We start from the raw sequence: 24448 nt of genomic DNA, 5'->3' as shown, positions 1-24448 counted from the left end.
ATTCTAGCGCGATCGTTGAGCGACCTTCTCACGTGGTCTTGACAGTTCTTAGATGAGGATCAAGGTGATGTTAGGCACGATTTGGAGCCGGTAAAAGACTGAAGAGTTACTTCTGGTCTGTCGGCCATCAGAACGGCCCATGTAGGTCACTGGGACAGTGTAGCGGTCTTCCCATATCGCGTCTCATACCCCTCTTGGTACCATCGTGCAGGGACGGATCATGAATTGGACAGTACCACAGGTTGTGTACGGCAGTACCGGAAGCGAATGGAATTCCGGAATGCTGGGATGCCGATTAGCCTTCGTATGCAGTCTGTAGTGTGTAAGATTCATTATACAGGTGGTTCAGATCTTAACCAAGAAATTTTAACCACGTTTTCTACGTCAAAAATAAGGCCCAGTTTATCATATAAACATTGTCGAGAAATGTTTGCTCTCCGAGATACAGGGTGTGGGATTAATTATATGTTCAGCAAAATGACTCATACTTCGAACATTTTCTTTGAATTCGTATTTGAGTTTGGCTGTTATTGCTTATTTTTTTTAATAACATGTTTCGTTTACAAAGATAGTCTTATTATTATTATTTATGTACCATGTGAAATTTGAGCGATTTCTTCATGCATGAGCATGTGGTTTATTTTTTACTCGGAATCGGATTTCAAGGGTAATTTTTTTTGTTTTGTTGGGAGGTTTTTGTTGGAAAAAAACAGAGGCGTATCAATTTTTTGTCTGAAAATATTCAGTCTCGATGCAGTACGGACGCCACTGGAAGAATAAATAAAATTATTGTATGCAAAAAGTGCTCCTTGATGCTTGAAACCTATATCCCAAATTTAATAGAAATATTTCAAGCAAGGTGAAAGTTATCAATAAAAAAAAATTTTTTCTATAATTTCAACACCTTGTATGTCGGAGGGGAAGCATTTCTCGACATATGTTTATATGACAAACTTGGTCTTATTTTTGCTGTAGAAAACGTGGTTAAACTTGCTTGAGATCTGGACCAGCCTGCATATTTATCGGAAATCGGAAATTAAAATTTCGCTGTTTTTTCTGTTCAAATCACATTGGCAGCCAATATTTGAAAACATTCAATCTTTATGAATCAGTTCTCTTTTCTCAAGAAATGAAAAAAAATATAGATTTCATGCAATCTTCACTAGGTATTCATGGATCTTGAACAATAAAATTCCTCATGTCTACAATATTTTCTGGATATTTTTTCTGATAAGTACATATTAATATTCAAAACGTGGAACACGAGAAATATATACAAAAAATAGAGCAATATTCAGTTTTTTTATCTTATAATCTATTGGTTTTTTTCACGTTTAGGTAAAACCAATTTTTTATGATGAAAACTGAGAATTTTAGTAGTATAAATAGTGGTTTTATCTTTTCTTCTATCATCAGTTATGGATCTTTGGAAATGACTGATTGTGACACTCTTGAAAACGTCAAAACATCTTGCAGTTTCTCCCAGATAGTGAAAACAGGATTTCTCTTGTACCTGGTACTCAGGAGGGCCAAAGTCCAGAAGTTGTGGCCCATCTCTCCATAAAAAATTTTATTAGAACATCGCAATCGGCTTCAATTCATTTTTCGCTATTTTTGCAAAATCTAAAACCTTAAACGAAAGTTAAAATTGTAATTTTTTCCTTGAACCCTATTATACACAAGCTTTTTGTCCACTAGCATGATTCGGAGTGATACAACATCAAATTGTATTATTATTATTTAATACAATAAGAGTTGAGGTGATTGGTTTGATATTTATGTTCCGAATATACAAATTTATGCGAGATTCTTCTGCATTGAACCAAATATTATGTGTGTCCTTAAATGCAGAAAGAATAACTGAGCAGCATATTATTATTATAAGCTATGTCTACGGGTCATTTTTTATTGTGGGATAGGCAGACATTGAGAATGATAAATTTACTCTCTCTCCATTACTCAAACAATACAAGAATGCTAGTGCACTTTTTCTTGGAGATTTATCATTTCAGTCCATGTTTCTAAGACATAAATAAGTTTCTTCGTGTTTATTTTTTTAATATGATAACAAATGATTAAATATTATTGTTGTGTACGTTCAAACTATGATTTTCAATTCAAATTCCATTAACTTCCAAAAGTTTTAGAGGCATTTTTTGATAATTTTATATTTGTCGTATATATGATCACGTAGCAGCCGGTTTTATTCCGAGTATTTGTGTCAATCTATAACGTCAGGTCAAAGGTTAAGTGGGTACAATTTTTCAGGTATGCTAAGGAATGGAAAGCATCAAAGCAAATTCAAATTGTTGAGTGAATATTAATGGTTGGTCAGTACAAATTAGTATTTTATTCATATTATTAACATAGGGGCATTATACAGGCAAACAGGCTCTTTAAATGATTGTACCACCGCAGTCACAGTCATTTCTGAAATTCTATTACATGAAAGTAGACATAGTCCTAAGTGTATGAATGACACGTATTCTGAAGAATATAATACGGCTCTGTTCTCCACCTGTCACACAATCTTATGCATTGTCTGATCATTGATGTAGATTTAGGCTGCAATTTTCTTAATGCTTTCGCTAAATCAAATTCCCACAGTTGCAGATAATAAGTGATGCCGAGAAAAAACCAACTATTCCTTTTTAGCTTTCTTACTATAATTCTAATTAACCGAATTGACAGTGATTGTTACCTCTAGTTGGTTGAGAATTGGGATACTTCTATTATACCGCCAACCATAATTCTCTTTCGTGTGAAATACTGAAGACTAATAGTGTTGATTGTTGTGATTACTATATTGATTTCTATGCACAATCGATTCCACTTCGATGGAAGTAATTGTGAGGAAGTAACAAGAGTTGGTAAAGGTCATGTGAACCTTCGGGGATTACTTGGAGAGTATCTTAGGTCGGGTGAAGGTTTATGAAATTCATTTTATCAGAATCACCACATACATCTCGTGAAATAAGAACGAATGTCGAGTTGAGCACACATCCGAATTTTTTTGGATGTGTGAACTATACAGATTCTATCGTCAAAATAGGTAGCACTAAGAGATTTCGCATATCACTAAAAGACTATTTCCATGGGCGAATTTCAGAGGACTGTCTACTTTGAAAGAGGGGGGTCTCCTGAAAAATAAAAAAATTTTATTTCCAGAATCTGTGACCAAATTTTGTTGCATTAGCATCCTGTGTATGGAATTTTTTTGTATGAATTTTTAAGCAATCAGAATGTGCTGTAATTATTGCTATATCACTCCAAATATGCAGAAAATTTTCAGTAAACACTGTATTTTCACTGAATCTATCTTCTCAAGCTTACATAACTTGGGAAAAGTATCATAAACAGACTAAAACTTATCGAATAGAAGTTATTTCTTCGCAAAAAACCAAATAAAAGAAGTACTGTAGATTCGGGTGACTTGGGACGATTGTTGAATTCAACATGTCATATTTCCAAAACGGTGACCTATTTTCATCTGAAAAAGAGGTTCGAATAAGCTTAATGACTCAGACTATTGATGAGGATATATACCATGCTTCAGAATTCGAATATAAATTTTGAAAAAAATAATATCCTTGTCCCAAGTCACCCACCGATTTGGGAGGCTTGGACACAAGTTAAAATCTATTGATTTCTCAACTCTCAGATGAAATAGGTAACTTGGGACTGTGTATAGTTTTGAAAAATTAGAATTTTTGATTATATAGTTGAAATTTGGTAAAGAAATTAAATGATAAACCCCTATTACAGCGAAAGTAAATATATTGCAACTCAAATGTAAAAAAACTAAACAAAACACGGGAACTTTGATTTCTTTCATTCTTTAGTGATTTCTTTGTGGAAATAACTCAAATAATAATATCCTGCGAAAAATCGGCATATTTCCTGCTGCCAATGCGCCGCTTGTATCTAGTCGGCATTGTCCCAAGTCACCCTATGAAACAACATAATAAATTAATGAGATCCGTGTTGGCGTTTAATTTGTAAACAACCTTGTTTCATGACATATCTAATATCCCAATATCCCACGTATCCAGAAAAAAAATTACACATGCACAAAGTGAAACACATGTACAAGGCACTAGAAAGTATAAGGCAATAAAAAAACGTGCTTTTACTTTCCTGAATTCGTTAATTTTTCCTGTCAATTTAAAAGCTCTGGTCACGGCAAACAGGCATTAATTGTTAAACTAACTGAAAAGACGCTACAAAATCTTATAAGTTTGTCCCTTCACTCAATCTGCAAGGGGGGTAACTGTCCCAAGTTACAGGAATGTCCAAGTCACCCGAATCTACCGGTACCTAACATTCAAAATAAACGTTTTGAATAATGTACACTTTAAGACAGAGGTATGAAAGATTCACAAATCAGAAAATCCGGAGAAATTGCAAAGAGGACTGACAATTTTTTCCAGTAATTATTTCCACAGTTCATTAGTGAAATTAATTATTTAAGGTGAGTCGTGAAACCCTGCCCCTCTCCTTCTGCTTCACCAAGATTCGATTCCTTTTGAATTATCTCTGTTGAATCAAAATCGATGGACATAAAATGAACAAATGGCATATCCTTTCTCTTCGTGATTTTTCCAATTAAATCCTCCGTCCAATGAATCACGAACTAGCATTCGTGTCAAAAATAGACGTAGTTTTTGCAGATGAAAGTTGAGTGACTGTTCGAAACGACATCGAGTACTTAATTGACTGTAACATCGTGGTTCCGAATAAATCATCGGATGTATTTTTGTTCGGTTTAAAAGCGTGTAATAGCGACGCGACCACTCCGCTAGCGAGACAGATAATAAATCAAAATATGGCTCTTTTACAATCCGATGGTGAATGTGAAATATGATTTTGAGGTAAACGTGTCAGTATACCGAATGTTATCTGCAGGTTGATCTGTAATTTCACTTTTTCGTGATGTCCCATTGTTTCTTTTCGTTGGAATTTCCCACTGTCAGTTTGGAGTTTCAGGACAAACTGCTTCAATATTAACAAATTGTAGACAGAATTAATGAGTTTCGTTGGATGATATTCATTATCATCAGAAAAAGATTTCGAACGTTTTTTGGCTTATTACCATCAAGAATGCACCTTTGGTATACAGAAGGTATACGCTGATATATCATCGGTTAATTGTTATGATTTGAATTTTTTCCCATAACACACCTAAACTTGTTTTCTTATCATACTCAGAAGCAGGCATTGAAAAATCTCTCCGGCCATATAAATTTTTTTATAATTAAAAGTGTTGTGTCGAATCAGAAGTTATTATTTGACGAAGGGCCCTAATACTCTCTAAGCTCGACTTTCAAAACTCCTAACGACTCTAATTAGGTTAATCAAGAAGTTCTGTGACCTTCCATGAAGTCATGAACTTTTTCCTGTTAACTCCCCTTACTCATGGAATCCCAGCAATACCATGGCTTGAATTCCGTTTTTCATTATTCGAAAAAGTTAATCCATAGCCTCAACAATTTCTTCAGAGCTTTGTCGCATGTCTTTCAATGAAGATCTTTGTTGGGGGTGTCTTGACATCTGGACCATTCGGAGTTGAAAGGGGCCCTTAATTTCATCTCCTTAATTTCTGATCTGTTTTTGCTTAGGCCATACCAAACCAAAGCTTGAATGCCGACGCGTTGGGATTCGTAAAGATTTGAATCTATTTGAAATTGTTCATATCAGATTGAGTTAAGAGTTTGAAACCATTGGCGTTGGATGAGGAATATCAAATTCATTCAATCTTCATCCTCCTGAGTAGATTAGGGCTTTAGGACAGTTAATGATGTGGCTATGAAGACAGCTGGAGACAAAGTTTGGGAACAGCGCAATGGCGTGATAGCAGTGGACTGTTTGGACACTGAAGGTCTCTCAAGATAGCTCTCTAATAGTGTTATTGTTCTTAATAGAGATCTATGGTTCACACTAAACAGGTTTCTGCTTGTCGCACTTTTTCACCGATGCCTCTGTGCTGTTCACAGAGACTTGAGTGTGGATTGTGGGTCCTCTTTTCAACCAGTCTATCCTCCTAGAAAAGGACTATTTCATAGTGCAGGCTTAACTGTCAGCACGCTGGAGATTCTGAGAATATCCGCAGAGGATACTCTGGAAGACTGCTAATGTCACAGACAGGAAACACTGACATCCCTTTTTATTTGATGTTCACACACCAAGGGGTTTCTGGAAACGAGAAGACAGAGGTACTTTCTAGGAAACTCATCTTGCGCCCTGTATTTTTATGGTGGTACTGGTAGAGACTTTTTTCTGTCGACTTGTGGCCATGAAGCTTCAGTTTGGCACGTAGAAGAAATGCATGTGGAAGAAGAAGAATAAAAAGGGTCCGCGAGACAGCGAGACACCCAATCAATCTCAATTCTGAGGAAGAAATGTATATTCCTCGAAATTAAATTATGCGCACGTTTAGACACAAATATACTGTGAAATTAGACTTAAATAGATATAGAATTTGACCTTTCAGATCGCATACTTACATGGTGAGTACAAATATTTTAACAGTAGATTCTTGAGGTCAAATGAATCACTTTTTTCCTTCACCATTTTTGTCAGCTCGGTTTACAAGATACAGGCCGTTGAAAAACCATAAAAAAAGTTATTTTTAATTCTCAAAAAATGGTTTTATCGAATGAAATGAATTAAGAAAATCAGTTTTTCATGTTAATGTTCAAAAATCAAAAGTGCTTGTAAAATTTGAAAAATTGGGCACTTTGGCTGAATACAACTCTATTTAAAAGATTCACAGATATGTAGTGTCACAGATTTAGCTAGTTATTCTGAAGGTTAATTTGTTTTTCTAGTGGTGGCACGCACAGCTCATTATGGAAACTTAAAATGGCTCTATCCTTTTATCAGTGTCGAATGAAGTATTTCTTTTGACTTCAAGAATCTACTCTTGAAATATTTGTACGAGTCAAAGACTCACCCTGTATAATTGTGTTGGAATTAACTTCAATCGAAATGGGCGGAATTTTACTTATTATTGTTTTTATGACCTTCATGAATAAACTCGCGCTCCGGTATTCTACAGAATTTTCCTTTTCATATCATCGCAGCCAATCAAAAATATCTATTTCAAGCCTTTCCATCGCGATGCCAAGATTCGATATGGAGATTTCCGCCCCAGTTCCCTACAGGAATCGAATTCTTCTGAAGTTCGGTGGAGCAAAAGTAATTCTGAAGGATCTCACAGTGAGTCCGACATTAAAAGTGTGACTGTAATCACAAGGCTCTCACGTTGAACTCAGAATTCATTTCCAGAGTGGGGAAGCATCCAGAATTAATTCTCTTCTTCATTGTGAACCCTCCTTTCGCAGTATACGTTCCACAATACTGCAGAGGAACGGGAAGAGAAACCCAAGTAGGCAGGGGTTGTGTGTTGTGTTCTGTTATTCACCGTTTCAGATGGATTGTGAATCCAAGTTATTCTCGTCGAAACCCTTCCTTTGTTTTGGAAATATTGATCGACGATTCGGGAGAGATTGTGTCAGATTACATTATTCAGGGCACTGTCATACTCTGGTTTTGAAATTATTCTATTAAAGGTTATTTGAGCTGTAAGAGATTTTTGAAAAGAAGATGAGATTTTCGTCGGCAAAAAATTTTTATTCTGGATTTCTAAGGCGAATGAGAATTATAGATTTCTTTTCTGATTTCAATATTGGGATGGAAACGATAGATGCTACTATAGGCAAGCATTTCGATCATGATGAACCTAGACAGTGAGCGATAACATTTTGGTTATGATCTTTACTTTTGTTGTAAACGTGAATGTAGTTTGCCTGTGTTTAAATATCTGCTTTGTGTTGATGCCATTATGCCATGGGTGTGGCATCTCTTTTTATCGCTAATCTTGCTACAGCTACCACAACGTGTGCTAGATGAAGCAATATTTTCTCAAACAATATTACTTTTTAATTGAGATCTTGGTGACCCCCTAAACTTCCGCTATGGGCAGGTGCTTCGTTCCACTTCTTCCTTCCAAAAACACGTATTTCATAATTTGATTAATGGTATCCAATAATAAACTTAGAGAATTTATTATCACGAAAAGTTTGAAGAAACTATAAGTACCAAGAATATATCCTAAGGTTGAGCTGAACATGATTCTGTGAAGGCGAAAGATCAGTGGTTTCTGTCTATAAAGGGTGGACATCTCGCACAAATATTTCAACACTAGATTCTTGAGGTCAAAATAAATACTTTTTTCTCATACCTTTTTTTCTGATTCGGCCCTTATAAAAAGATATAGCCATTTTAAGTTTTCTTAGTGAACTGTGCCACCTTTGGAAAAACATTCAGAATAACTAAGTAAATCTGTGACACTACACATTTGTCGATCTTTTAAAGAGAGTTGTATTCAGCCTAAGTACCCAATTCTTCAAACTTCACAGATACTTTTCAATATTAGCACATCAAATTACTCGAAAACGAGAAAATACAAAGAATTCTTTCATTTTACAAATATTCATTAGAAAGCGTCTAACTCAGTTTCAAGAGTTGGGTTTTTTGAATTCTTGTTTTTTTTATACGTAATTGTCATCATGAGAAAACTTGAAAACGTTGGTGCTATCTTGTTTTCGAAAAAGAATAATCGAATAAATGAAAAACTTTATTTCGAAATTCATTTCATTCGATAAAACTGTTTGTGGGATGAAACTAATAAATTTTTTATGGGTTTTCAACAGCTTGTAGCTTTCAAACCAAGCTGATTCGGGAAAAATTGTGAAACAAGGTGTTTCTTTTGTCTCAAGAATCTACTGTTGAAATATTTGTACGGGTCAAAAACTCACCCTCAATAATTAGTTTTATCGGAAACGTTTCTATTTCATCGGTCACAGACTTAACGCTGTTTTCTCTTTCACTCACAGTATACCTACTTCTTGGGATTTCCAGGGAAAAATGAGATGGGGAGTTTGATAACCTCTCTACTTCGATAAAATAGGGGATTGAAAACTTTTTCTATATAAATATATTTCTTCTTCTGGCATCTTGATAAATAATTTACACAAAGCAGTAAATCAATTTCGGTAATAAATAACAAATCGTAACAACTACTGAGATTTCAAGTGATCAATAAATAATGTTCAGATTTTGCGTATTCACAATCAAGTCTAGCACCACATTCCACTTTTCGTTCGTCATACAAGAAATACTTTCATCACAAAGAAATGTCCTAATAGCATTTCGTAGAGTATCGTAGAAAATGGTTCAAAGTTCGGCACATTCACTATCTACGAAAAATCATCAATCAGAACTGTAGAATCTGGTTAATCCAATCTCTGAATTCACTTATTCTCGTATACACTCCGGGTTGATTAGGTTCCGCACATCCAATCCCCCAGGATATGACTCCTGCGAGGAGGAACCTCTTGTCTTCTCTCTGGATGACCATCGGTCCTCCGGAATCACCTGCAATGAAGAAATGGATTGAAAAATTCGTAGCATTCATAAGGATTCCCAGCATTCATTGTGAAGAATAAAATTTTTTTTGCTTTTTCAACATTATCCATCAATTTTGAATATTTAAGTTCGCTGAAATTATACAGGTTGTTAAAAGAATCTGGCCCTTGTGAATTCGGAGAGATTTTCAAACGCTGGATACACCGACTGTCATAGCAGAAGCTGCAGCTCATTGAATTTGGCATATGAAAGGAAATGCAAAAAATACATGAAATTCTGTGTGACATATGTGAATTATGTGATGGTCTATTATTTATTCATTACGATTCAAGAACAGCTCTGATAGGGACACAAAAGTCCCTAAACGCTTGTATGAAATCCACTTACCAAACTTCAAACTAAGATATACAAATTTTCAAAAAAAAATCTCATACGCCTTATCGACATACACATGAAACAGCCTGTATCACTGGGCTCTTTTCTCGCCCCAAAAAATGGAACTTATTATGACATAAATGACTTTCTTTTCAGCCTTTTAAATTTTTTACCCAAGAAGTACACCAAACTCGTTTATGAAGAGGTTCATTAAAAAAAGAGAACAGAGTCTAACATACCCAATTTTGTCAGCAAAATTTACACACATTGCAATGTTCAGTCAACCTCGAAACTCTGTCGTCCCAAAACTCATCTAGGAGCATTTCTGGCGTCGCGACAATATTTAGAAATTGGACGACCACACGTAGCAAATTGCCTTACCCCTTACCCACTCTTGACAGGTGAACCATGCAATTTAACATGTGAAACGCTATTTACCCCAAGTTCAAAGATACAGAAGTTGCGGTGAGTTAGTTCTGCCCGCCGTCGGGATTTTCCTCAATCGCGTTTTCCCGCAAAATCTCAATGCACACACGTGCATTCATTGATGGAAAACTGAATAGAGCGCAGTTAGGAGAACAGGGTTGTCCTTACAGAGGACCGATGAGAAGGACACAAAAGAATTTAGTTTTCCATCAGTCCAACAATCAGTAAAGATTCGATCACTTCGTTGGTAAAAACTGAATTGAAAAATATGAATTTGTGATACAATTTCAAAGTGTTCAGCTTAAATCAAGATTGAAATAATAATTGTGAATACTTCGGGTCCAGAAAGAGTTGGAAATAAGATTTTTGAGATAAAACGTGTATTCGATTGAAAAAGCATACCTCCATATTGAAGGAGAGTGATTTTTGACGAATAAGAAGTTTTTCCTTCTACTCTTCCCTAGTTTCAAGATTTCATGAGACAAAATAGTGATTTCACGAATGGAAATATTCCATATCCATATCGAAATTTTTCTTATCTAAAAATGCTCTTCTTTGTCTCAATAACAGTAAGGTTATGTTAGGTCAGGACTTGACACGACTAAACTACTAGCATAGTCTGAACAAGGCTTTAGTCTTTCGATGAATTACTAAGCCCTGGTTTTAAAAAGACTTTTAGTTCATTCACAAGCACCATAAGAACAAACACAGCTTTGGTTGATAGCTCATGTATGTACGAGGATGTATTGATATCTAGTTAGCCTAGACCATTTCCATGCATAAAAAAATAATTGCGTTACCATAGCAACGAATTACCTATAACTCATTAGAAGTGTCAGTGTGAAATTTGAGGTCAAAAAAGTAAACCAGCGTTACGCAATAAATTAAAGGAAAGAAGATGTTCACCGAAATTGTGAAAATCGAAAAATTGGAGTATCAGGCCATCATCAAGTACCTGTATTTAAAAGGGTTAAGAGGTAAGCAGATTTACGAAGATATGCTTAATACCCTTGGTGATCAATGTCCTTCGTATGCGACCGTGAAAAATTGGACTGCAAGCTTCAAAAGAGGTAAATTTTCCATTGAAGATGATGACCGATCGGGAAGGCCAGTTTCTGTGTCAGTCCCCGAAAATATCGATGCAGTTCATGACATGATTTTATCAGACCGTCGAATTGGGCTAAAACGGATATCTGAAGCACTGAATGTTTCATAAGAACGCGTTCATCATATAGTTCATGTCAATTTGGACATGGGAAAAATTGATGCAAAATGGATCCCCAAATGTTTGAATGTTGACCAAAAGCGAGCAAGGGTAGAAGCATTGCGTTCGATCTGTGCTCGATTTGAAAACGATGTAGACTTCTTAAACAGAATTGTTACTATAGATGAGGCTTGGGTATATTTCTACGATCCAGAAACAAAGCAACAATCGATGGAATGGCGACACTCTGGTTCTCCAAGACCTAAGAAGTTTCGTGTCCAAAAATCTGCTGGAAAAGTTCTTGCTTCAGTTTTTTGGGATTGTAATGGAGTAGTCATGATTGATTTTTTGGATAAGTGTAGAACAATAACCAGAGATTACTATTCGACATTACTGACCACTTTAAGGAAAAAAATTGAAGAGAAAAGAAGCGGAAAGCATCCAAAGGTGTTTTGTTTTTGCTGGACAACGCCCCTGCACACAAATCTCATGTTGCCATGTAAAAAATTCGTGATTTAGGGTTTGAATTACTAGAACACCCCTTTATTCACCAGATTTGGCTCCATCCGACTATAATCTCTTTTCTCAACTAAAAAAGTATAAAAAGGCGTAAATTTTCTTCCAACGAGGAGGTAATAAAAGCTGTGGAGCTCTGGTTTGCAGAGCAAGAAGACACATTTTTTTTTAAAGGTCTAGAGACATTGCAGGTTCGCTGTAATGAATGTATTCAATTAAGAGGAGAATATGTTGAGTAATAAAATATTTTGACATTGAAATTTTGTTCTATAGTAGGCTAAAAAATTTTCAATATATCCTCGTAGAGTTGTGGTTTAATTTTTTTCTCGCATTCAAGCGAAATGTAAAATAGAAGGACCAAATTGATACTCACCTTCGCAGGAGTCGAATCCTCCTCGTCTCCAACCGGCGCAGATGAAAATGTGAGGTATGTGCTCTATATAGCCTGCAGATCGGTACATGGACTCGCACACCGAGTTGTTAATCACTGGAACAGACACTTCCTGGAGAACGGATGGCAGGGGACCATCTGAAAAGTAAAAACGATGAAAAAATTCCCCATCTAATCTTCACGACTCCCGCTGCTTTTGTTACGTGTCTGGCATGTCTGCTCATGGAGGAGCGTGACTGCTACTTCATGGCTTGTAGATTTAATCAGGAAGTATCCCTGAGGTTCATTTTCTCTCGGTATATACCCCATTAGGGGAAATATGGTTCAGAATTAAATTTCGAGCAATAAGTCACGAGAGTGTTCATTCTTTGCCGGCTCTTCGGCTAAAACATCCGGGAAAGTTTTCGCACTATAGGGGCATTTTGTTGGGCGACACAATACAATTGGATTTTTAATGGGGACTCACGTTTTGGAGTTACAGCCCCTTGAATTTCGTCTCTAAAAATATTTTTTCTCCCAGAATCCGGTCATACGAAAATTATAGAATTTTATAGACAGGAGTTTTATACTGTGCGAAATCCCAAATAGTGCTACATACTGCTGCGGTTAAGGTCTGAATTTTTTCATATTATTTCAACTGAGCTATATATCTACAAGATTTGTGGTGCTGACTCACACCAGAAAGCTACAAATATCTTCATAACCACATGGAAAGTCAAGAGGATGGGACATGCAGGTTCGGAAAAACAAACAGCTACACACATAGTGTGCATGTCTCAAGAACCAAACTTATGAGGAAGCCTGTCCTGGAACCTCATGAGGTAATAGTCAAGACCCTTCGATTTGTCAACACCACTGGTGGTAGGATCGAATAAGTAGTGTAGCAGAACCAAAATGATCTTAGTGGTCGTAGTTCTTAATAACTATCGTCCTTTCCGTGTTAAAAATATTTATACAGAGTGAGTCTTTGACACGTACAAATATTTCAACAATATAGATTCTTGAGGTAAAAAGAAACAGTTTTTTCGTATACCATTTTTGCTGATTCGGCCCTGATAAAAATATATAGCCATTTTAATTTTCCATAAAGAGCTGTGCCACCCTTGAAAAAACAAAATCACCCACAGAATAAGTAGCTAAATTTGTGAAACTACACACCTGTGAATCTTTTAAACAGAGTTATATTCAGCCAAAGAAACCAATTTTTCAAATTTCACCGATACTTTTTTATTTTTGAACATCAAATTACTCGAAAACGGCGCATTAGAGGAGAAAATGTGATGAATACTTTTATTTTACAAACGTTCAAATATTCACTAGACATCATCCAACTTAGTTTCAAGATTGGGTTCTTCAAATTTTTAGTATGTAATTGTCATAATGAAAAAACTGGAAGACGTGTGTGATATCTTGTGTTCGAAAAAGATTCATCTAATGCATGAAAAACTATATTCCGAAATTTATTTCATTCGATGAAACCGTTTTTGAGAACTGAAAATAACTTTTTTTTTGGTTTTTCAACAGCCTGTATCTTTCAAACCGAGCAGGTTCGGAGAAAGTGGTAAGGAGAAAAAAGTGTTTCTTTTGACCTCAAGAATTCACTGTTAAAATATTTGTACGAGCCAAAGACTCACCCTGTATAGCTAAACAGGGTGTTTGTAAACAAATGCGAAGGACTTACGGAGATGATTCCTAGATGAAAATAAGCAGGGGTAGTTCTTATAATTTTTTTTCGAAATCGACCTCCCTTCCAAAGTACAGCCTTTGGAAGGCGATGATGAGTTGACAGTTTTTAATTTTTTTTACGGGTTCTAAGGAACTCTGAGTCATAAAAATATATATAATATGAAGCACCAAGGAGATGTTACTCGCACAATTTTTTTACAATTCATAACTTTATTATTAGGGGTTGGAATTAACAACCCATTGAATAGATTTTCGAAAAATAAAATTCTCTTATGGTTAGCCATTAGAAAGAAGAAAAGTTATTGTAAAATTTCGATACAGTGGATACTTTCCTCGGAATAAATAAAAACTTACGAGTAATATACGAAGGTCTATGAGGCAGAGAGTTGATGCATGTATTTTAGCGGCAGGTAGTCATTTTATGGAAGGAACACTTTGCGATGAAATGAAATGAACATTGATCAGATCAGAACTGCTTGTAAGTTTTTATTTATTCCAAGAAAAGTATCGACTATATCGAAATTTTGCAAGAGGCTTTTTTTCTCCAGAATTGAATGGGAAACCATAAAAGAATTTTATTTTTCTGAAATCTTTTCCACGAAAACAATTTTTGAAGGAAAATTATAAGGGGTTGTTATTTTCAACCCCTAATAATAAAGTTATGAAATCTTAAAAAATTGTGTGGATAACATCTACCTATTGCTTCATATTATGTATAGTTTTATGACTCATTGTTTTTTAGAACCCGTAAAAACAATTAAAAACTGTCAACTCCTCATCGTCTTCCAAAGGCTGTATCTTGGAAGGGAAGTCGATTTCGAAAAAAAATTATAGGAACTACTCATGCTTATTTTCATCGAGGAATCATCTCCCTTAGTCCTTCGCATTTGTTTACAGACACCCTGTAGTTGGTTCCATACTTCATCCTATGATCATCATTACTCTATATATAAAATTGATGATCGCGAACGATCCCATAATAAATCACCCCGAAATTCAGGTCGGACCTAATTAATCCATCTCACCCTGCCCAGACCTACATCCGCGCCGGAAAATCCCGGCATCTCACCTTCATAGAGCCTGCCCCATCCAGTGACGTAGGCTGTCCTCCCGACAAAGTTCTCGTCCGTTTGGGGCACGCAGACCGGTATGATGTTGGGCTGGAACGTCACGGGCTCGTAGAACCTCAGTAGGGCCAGGTCGTATTCGAAGGTCCTAGGGTCGAATTGGGGATGGGACGCCACTATCTGCACCCTGCGTTCCTGATGCAAGTAGGGCTCCGATTCGGTGGAGAGATCGTGCTCCCCCAAACGCAGAAGTAGGTCACTGGGTGGCACGCTGAAATCAATACGAATATTATCTGTTTGTCGGGAATGCCGGCAAACATCCCCCGGCCATATACGTTCGGGGGGATGTTTTTTTGTTGCGTTCGTATCTCTGCGTTCCGGCAACGATATTTTTAATTTATATTTCCGGGATTCCGATTGGGGAGATTCTCGGTTAAATGTTGATCGACGGAACGGAAAATGTGTTATGTATTTTGTCAGCAATGTGGATTGTTTATCCGTGGTTGAATTCATAATTTCATTCCATCAATGCGGGGCGGTTCTGTTTGAGTAAATTTCCAATAATTGACACATTTTCGATTATTCATGTTGATTTCGTGAAAAAATAAATGTTGCTTTCGAAACACTGGATCAATGGTGATGTATACAGGGTAGGCAAAATTCGATGGGATTGAATGACAGCTCTGTAACCTTCCTTTGTTTTCAAGTTATACGGAAAAACTCATTTTTCGGCTCTTCGTACTGGTGTCTCTATTTCGTAAAGTATCAGTGATATTGAAAAACAAATGTTACATTCTACAGACTTTTTCATATAGAATGTAGTGGCGCAGTCAAAGTTTTTTTCAGTCCACTCCAGTGATATAGTGGAAACTTTTATTTTTAAAATATAAATTCTATGTTATTTTAACATATTCCAGTCCCATATTTTTTTCTGTTTCAGAATATATAATATAAGTCGTATCTCTAAATTGTTCTTCCAATAAAATAACTGAAAAACTAGTTCGGTGAAGTTTGCAGTTCATTTTCATTGATAATATAAAAATGAACTTTATGCACTTATGTTGTGTCAGGTTATGAGAGATTTTGGAGATCACCTTCATTTCGGATATTCGAGAAGATGCTCGGAAAATGAGGAAATTATGAGAATTTCCATGACTACTTCATATTTACCAATTAACTTCTACTGGTAGTGGCTCAGTCTTATTTGTGAAGGTGTTTGAAAAGGCAGTAGTACTGGTGTTTAGATTATCTACTAGTTGAAAAGGTTTCGGATAATATTCAATTGAATCTAGGTTGATAAAATATCCTAAAAGTGACTCATTCCATATTGGGAAATTTTTCATCCTTTCAAATATCCGGAATGAAAGTGATCTTCACAGTCTCTCATATTAGTAATAATAATGAGGGATATTCTTTGGAATCTACAAGATTGTTACAATTTCAATATATGAATAATAAATCTAGGGAAATCCACTGAAGGCAAAGCCTGTGTCATTTAATAACCTGACACAATTTAGGAGCATAAATAAAAAAGTGACTCTGATTGTCTTTTATAATTATTATTCCTCATATTTAATGAGCTATCAAGTCGGTTCAGACGAATTATGGAATAAAATTTCCCTGCTTCAGAAAAAACAGAAAAAATGTTTCAATAGCTTCATTTTCTTTCGACGTTGTTGAATAGCGAATGACACCACTCTAATTCTTTTCCAAACTGAGGAGTATGAAGTTTATTTTCGAATTGCAATAATGTTTCATTTTTGAAAAAAAAACTCAAATTTTGAGAAAAGAAAGACATTTCGAAAATTCACTTCTAGTTTTAGTAGCTATGCAATTTATGAGTTGGACTGCAAACTATCAATGCCAGTGAGCACAAATCTATGAAATCTTCCTATCGTTTTGAATCACCCAGTAGAAATACCGTCAAAAAAACTGTTAGATATATAGTTTTTCTGACCTTCTTCATCATCAGTGGTACATTTTGAATGGCTTAAGTAAGAATCGACGAAACATAGTTAAAACGCTGTTCGTCTTTGAGGACAAGTGTAATATACTGATTTTACTAGGTGATAACTGAAGAAAAGAGTTTATCATCAACAAAATGTGGGTCACTGCATGCGTTGCGGGAAAATCGATAGAATTATTATTCCCCTGGGCATTTTCGAGGATAGAGAGTAAATAGTTGACAGACGATTGGGAATCAGAACCGGCTCTTGCACCAAAGTTATCTGAAGGACAAAGTTCAACTAGAAGATAGGTCAATAACTAGTTCTTGGGTCCAGTTTTACAATCTCGAATATTGTATTTCCTCTTCGAAGAATTTGAAGATAGCTGTCTGATTTTTATCCAGAATTAATCATATGCTACAAAAAATGTTTTAGAGCATATCATTTCTGATTAATTCGTTTTCGACATACTGATACGTCTATTCTTGAAGAAAAACCACAGGTTTAAAGGAAATAATCTCCATTATCAGCTAACGAAATTTGTTTTGGAGGTCTCATAAGATTAAAGTAATATCTCCTTTAACACTGTCTTTTCTCGGTAATTTCAGAAAAGATGGGGCATTGAAATATCGTACTAAGTTTTTAAATTTCACTACTCGATGTTCAGAATTAAAGCGTAAAATGCAATTTTTGTGGTACCCTGTATGTAAACGTAATCATTCACCCTGTTCATAAAATCGATATTAGGACATGATACAAATGAACGTAACTGCCATCCATCCATAAATTATCGAAATTGGTCGAAGAACATAAGATCACGGTTGTATTCGGTCAAATTTTTTCCATCCTCTTGATTTTACGGTCTAGTGTATTTTTAAGCTCGTTTGCAACATCCGAAAATTTAGTTATGAATTCATGCTGCAGTTACATTCGTACTTTCGGTAGAATTCACTGTTCAGTTGCATTCAAAATAATTTTTGTCGAAATTCTGTAGAGAATTCTCCAGAGAATTTTTGGCTGTTGCCAACAGTCTTTACAGGTTACAGGTTCATAAAACTGTTATATATTTGGTCCACAAATGTTAAGCAAACTCAGAAACGTCAAGATCTATCTCTCCTGCACAAGATCGGTTTCTCTCTATGTCAACCCATAGAGAGCATTTGAGTAGTTGTCGAATCATGCAAGAGCAGCATTTGAACGCTTCTGGTGTTTTGGTTTCGATTGAAACAGTTCGTCGAAGACTTCGTGACATGAATCTACATTTTTGATTACTTTTGAGAAGGATTCCACTTAGGCAAATCATATGTAACTTTGCCTAGATTAGGCCGATGAGCATGAGAATAGTAATGATCAATGAAGGCGTGTATTGTTCACAGATAAATCGAGATTTGGACGTTTTTCGGATAGTTGACGTGTGGTACGAGCCTGACCTCTGGTGCCCATAAATTGTAGGTCAGTTCAGGAAGCTCATCCTGAAGGAGGTGGCAAAGTTACTGTTTGGGGAGGGATTTTTTTCAATGGGCGTACAGAGCTGTTGCTGCTTGATGCTACCATGAATCCCCTAATTTACATATAATAGATCATTCACAATATTATTCCCTTGTTTCATGCTGCCATTCTGCCCCTTGGTGCAGGAATTGTCGATGAAGCTCTGGAAATTAATGGTATTCTGCATTTGGTCCTGCCCCTCAGTAGTCAGAACTTGTTCCCATAGACACTCAAGAAATCAGAAGGCTTTTACTGTAAGTCTGGCGACAGATTGATCCTACTACTTTAGGCTGTGGTTGATCTACTCTTTACTGAACTTTATGTTTTTAAATTTTTCGAGTGAACTGATTTTGTACCTGAAACTGTGAAAGAAATGGGCAAAAGAATGAGTATTCACATATTTAAAAAAAAATGTAATCTGCAGAAACAGTCTCAAAATTTGTGAACTTCCTTCCCTTTTGTGGAGCAGTTTGCTGAATACACATTAAACAAGAATTAAAACAGCATGTTAGCTAAAGTTATGATGATTTTCTTGATAGATTTTATTCAACAAAGACTGGGACAGGATTTTTCCTTGTTTCCGGATATTTTTTCTTCTGCTGCCTGATCAGGTTCAATTTAAATAAACCGACAGGTTTATATTGAAGTTGTTAGGCTGCAACATGCAAAACTGCGTAGATTGAAATCACTTCCCAAGGACACAACTCGCTGTTTGTTACAACGCTTCCAATTCCCTTGAAACTTCCAGTTGCATTTCCGCTGTTACTCATTTGTTCAAATGACTGAAATGCAAATTTCACGTGAAACGTGTTGAATTTTCTCCACGCCACGGAAATACCCGGATGGAAATCGTATTAACAGAAATTTCGAATTCCGTTTCGTCCCTCCTCCCATTGGCGAATAATCTACGTAATCATGCTTTCAGCTCTCATTGTTTCGTTTGCGGCGACTGAATATGTCCCAAATCCATTAGGAAGAGGAAAAATGAGCAATCTTCTGGGGTTAATATTCAATTTGAAAGTTCGTTACGGGCCTGCGGTATATCGAAGTTGCCGGGACATGTACAGGTTTTAGCTCTGATTAATTCACAAAGGTAGGTACTTTGATGGCGCAATAAACATCGTCAAAAGAAAGAATTAACGTGGCTAATGTTGATGAAGGAAATACGGACGTTGCACTGCTCTTTGGATTGAACAAGCTATGAATATTAAAGTTCATTCATTATTGAACATACAGGGTTAGAACTATTTAGAGGCTGACTATAGGAATATCGAAAACCGTTAAAAATAAAGGGTGGCTTAAATTAAAAAAAGTAGTACACCAGTATAATCGCTATATAGAATTATGACTACACACCGAATTTCGTGTAGTTATCTCCAAAAACAGATGAGTTTGAAGAAAAAATGGTAATCTTGATTTTCAGTCAATATAAGCTACCCTCTATTTCTAACGGTTTTCGATATCCCTGTAGTCCCCCTCTAAATAGTTCTAACCCTGTATAGTCCATTCACGAATTATTGATATCTAGGGTGGCTATGGAAAATCGAAGGTGGTAATAGCCCATAAGTTAACATTTTGTTTTGTTGAATTCAGGTTGGTATTGAGAATAAACATTGACCTATAGACCTATTACACAGTGTGCATCTTTGACTCGCACAAATATTTTAACAGTAGATTCTTGAGGTCAAAAGAAACACTTTTTTCCCCAACCATATTTTCCGAATAGGCTCTGTTTGAAAGATACAGGCTGTTGAAAAAAGATAAAAAATGTTATTTTTAGTTCCATCTCACAAACGATTTTATCGAATGAAATGAATTTCGGAATATAGTTTTTCATTTATTTGAGGAATCGTTTTCGAACACAAGATAACACTCACGTCTTCTAGTTTTCTCATTACGACCATTACGTATCAACGTACCATAAAATTACCAAAAATTCAGAGAACCCAACTGTTGAAAAAATGGTTCAGAAAAAAACTGTTTCTTTCGACCTCAAGAATATACTGTTAAAATATTTGTACGAGTCAAAGACTCACCCTGTATGAAGATCTATGCATTGACCGAAGATAATTTGAATTTTGTACAGTTGTCTATGTTCATAATTTGATGGAACAAATTGAGAACATAATTGTATCCATTTTGAATGCTGATTAGTTAGTTCTGAGTTTGAATTTCTTCGTCTCAAATTATTTTCTTGGTTATATTCCATTTATGTGATTTAAAGTACAGAGATCCTTTGTGACCAGATATTAAGCTGCGTCTGGACTTTCAAGGCCAATAATTCTTAAATATTCCATAATAGGGAATACGAAAATCATGTATTTTTCATGAAATATTTTTCAAACGTCACATTTTGAAATAACCATTTCAACCGATTCCCAAAAAAATTATTTTAATCACTTGAAAACGGAAAATAAAAATGGGTATTTGAAATTTAAAGCGTTTCGTTTCTATTACACAAGTTGGCAACATCGATTGAAATATGCTGTGATAATAAAGGACAACAAATACACTATCTTGATGAGATAGACAAAGATAGCTGTCTAGGAAGTCTGCGACGAACGAGGAAGGTCGTAAAATTTCATGAGATCTTTATGGCTGGTTACTGTTGAGGCTCGTCAGTGAGTACGCGTTTTATCTTTATGATGACTGTAAATCAACAGCTGTTATTTTATAAACAAGCCATTGTTTTTCATATTTTCTAGTAGGCGCGGTTGCCATATCGTCAACTAGAAACGAAGCGATTTAAATTTTAAAACCTCATGTTTGAAGAATGATTTTGAGTAGTTTCCGCGGTACATTTGAAAATTTCATGAATGAAACTCATAATAATTCAGTTTAAACTTGCATATGCTGTGATAACCCAAATTCAGGAGAATTCCCCATTATTTGATTCATTGACAGGGAGATTATTTTTTGAAAAAGATAACCTAGATCCGAAGGATACAAAGATCTTTTAGCAAAATGATAAATTTCCAATGCCATGTCGCCCTGAAGAACTTTTGCTTGCTATTGGATTTCGAGCAGGTTAACCTAAATTAATAGATCAGTACAAACACAAGATAGTTTGGTCAACAGAAAATGACATGACTATGACATGATGAAATGAAAAGTCCCTATTTTTCGTCCGTAAAAACATTTCGTCTGATTTGTTTGTCGCATAGAAACAAATACGAAATCTGCTAGATTTTAAGAGTGAATTGATTACGTTGTTTGAATATTAGTGTGCATTATAATAAAGAATGTATATTGATAACCATATGGATATGAATAACACTCCTGCAGAGATAGGGGAATTGGCCAGGTTGGATTTACAGCACACAAGTGAGTACTAACTTTCATAAAGTTATGTTAGTTCGACGGAACAATGTAATATGCAAAAAACGGTCTATATTGTCTCGCCTATTTGCTAGCCTCTGCTGCGCCTTGGATATCAATTTGCAGACTCGACTGAAATAGGCAGTTTTTCGTTCTTGGTACTTGAATAACTATTTCAATTTACCTTTATTTTCTAAGATATGTACTGAAATCATACACTGTTTGAGCAGTGAAGAAACAGAATTAGATGATTGTCAGTAGAATAAGTTGTCAACAACGTGTTTCGCTATTACAATTTTGCATGTTCAGGTGAGTGAAGGCAATGACTTATTCCATTGAAAATAATATAATTCAGAGTGAATATATAATTCAGGGTGCATATATAATTAAGAGTGATATACTTAATTCTCAATTTTCCTATCGTACATCACTTCGCAATAGCCCAAAATATTCAAAACGGATCTGCGTCTAGTTATAACGTAACACAATATGGACGTGGGACAATTACCATCGGAAATATAATTATTTCGTCATACCCGTTTCTGGATCCGCATTTAATATTCATGGATTTCGGATCGTGTTACAGCCGATATCCAATTAGCTCTGGATTCTCGCGTTCATATTGCCCCCCGGTATTCCGGGTTACAGGTAAGTACCGGCCGACCGATTCGGAAATGTGAAATAATTCCATGACAGACGTGAACCTCTTTGTTCGATTGACCTTCGTTAAATTCGCAAAAACGTGGGGTCAGTTGAAAATTCGTCTGGACCGAACTAGAAGAGTTGATCTTCTAGAATATGTACTACATTTAGATCTACGATGCTACGAGACAATAGAAATTTGGCCTTCGAAAAATAGATGAGGTCAGTTTTTAGATATTGATCATTTTTCACCCAAAAAATCGAGATTTCGAAATCGAGTTTTTATGCTGGGATGAAAGCCTTGGAGACTCTGATTATAGAACCGGAGATCTTAATGGGATCGGAGGAATATAACAGGAGATATCGCAGATTGAAATTTGCAGTTTTTGAAGAATAACATTTCGAAGCTGAGAATTTACAGAAGGGTAAATAAGCCCACAAAATTGCTCGGAATACATCGGGATATCTAATACTGTTTATGGGAAAATCGATTTTTCTGTTTTTCCACATTTTATTTTCGAGTTCACTTTGAAGGGCTCTCTGAAGTGCAATTTTCTATAGAATTACGAACTGTAAATTATAAAGCATCTTCTATGCACTTTATATCCTAAGACAGAAGTAGGACAACTTGAGTTTCAAACAGATGTGAAAACAAGACATTTAAGGGGGGTCTAACCCCTTGCTCATTTTGCACCAAAAAAATTGAGATTCTCGAAATCGGGTTTTTGTGCTTGGGTGGAAGCCTTGGCAATGCTGATTATAAAACCGAAAATCATAATTGGATCAGACGAATAATTCGGGAGATCGCACATTGAAATTTGCAAATTTTGAAAAAATGCCATTTCAACGATGAAAATCTAAACGTAGGGAGATAGGCTCACGAAACTGATTGGAATAGATTCAGCGTATTCGAAAACCTATAGTTTCATACGAAACTTTCGGATATCCAACACTGTTTACAAGAAAATAGGATTTCTTATTTTTCCACTTTTCATTTTCGACTTCAGTTTGAATGGCTCTCTGAAGTTCAATTGTGTATCGAACCGTGAACTGTTTGGTTTTCTGAAATCTACTAAACAACTCCTATGCACTCCATATCCTAGGACAATAGTAGGACAGCCTAATTTTTAGGCAGAGATGCAAATATGTCGTTTTTGGGGGGTCTAACCCCTTGCTCATTTTTGACCCGAAAAATCGAGATTTTCGAAATCGAGTTTTTGCGCTTGGATGGAAGCCTTAGGAATGCTGATTATAAAACCGAAAATCCCAATTGGATCAGACGAATAAATCAGGAGATATTGCAGATTGAAATTTGCAATTTTTGAAAAAATGCCATTTCAACGATGAAAATCTAAACGAAGGGAGATAGGCTCACGAAACTGATTGGAATAGATTCAGCGTATTCGAAAACCTATAGTTTCATACCCAACTTTCGGATATCCAACACTGTTTACAAGAAAATAGTATTTTTTATTTTTCCACTTTTCATTTTCGAGTTCAGTTTGAATGGCTCTCTGAAGTTCAATTGTGCATCGAACCGTGAACTGTTTGGTTTTCTGGAATCTACTAAACAACTTCTATGCACTCCATATCCTAGGACAATAGTAGGACAGCCTAATTTTTAGGCAGAGGTGCAAATATGTCGTTTTTGGGGGGTCTAACCCCTTGCTCATTTTTGACCCAAAAAATCGAGATTTTCGAAATCGAGTTTTTGTGCTTGGATGGAAGCCTTGGCAATGCTGATTATAAAACCGAAAATCCCAATTGGATCAGACGAATAAATCAGGAGATATTGCAGATTGAAATTTGCAATTTTTGAAAAAATGCCATTTCAACGATGAAAATCTAAACGAAGGGAGATAGGCTGACGAAACTGATTGGAATAGATTCAGCGTATTCGAAAACCTATATTTTCATACCCAACTTTCGGATATCCAACACTGTTTACAAGAAAATAGGA

At 35.8% G+C, this 24448-nt stretch overlaps 1 protein-coding gene across 2 annotated transcripts in view; it reads right to left on the bottom strand.

The window, feature by feature from the left end:
• Positions 1–8980: 8980 nt before the first annotated feature.
• Positions 8981–24448, bottom strand: part of LOC123306899 (serine proteinase stubble) — a 52125-nt gene continuing 36657 nt past the window's right edge. For both annotated transcript variants that reach the window (XM_044889091.1, XM_044889092.1), the window contains exons 7-9: positions 15097–15365; positions 12324–12479; positions 8981–9438 (exon numbers count right to left, since the gene is read on the bottom strand). In XM_044889091.1, the coding sequence (XP_044745026.1) occupies positions 9278–9438; positions 12324–12479; positions 15097–15365 (586 nt within the window). In that variant the 3' untranslated portion in view covers positions 8981–9277. The remainder of the gene's footprint in view (positions 9439–12323; positions 12480–15096; positions 15366–24448) is intronic.

This window comes from Coccinella septempunctata, chromosome 2, assembly GCF_907165205.1.
Source record: "Coccinella septempunctata chromosome 2, icCocSept1.1, whole genome shotgun sequence".
Taxonomy (NCBI): Eukaryota; Metazoa; Arthropoda; class Insecta; order Coleoptera; family Coccinellidae; genus Coccinella; species Coccinella septempunctata.
The sequence above is the reverse complement of the archived record's forward strand: the minus strand, read 5'-3'. Positions and strand labels throughout refer to the sequence as shown.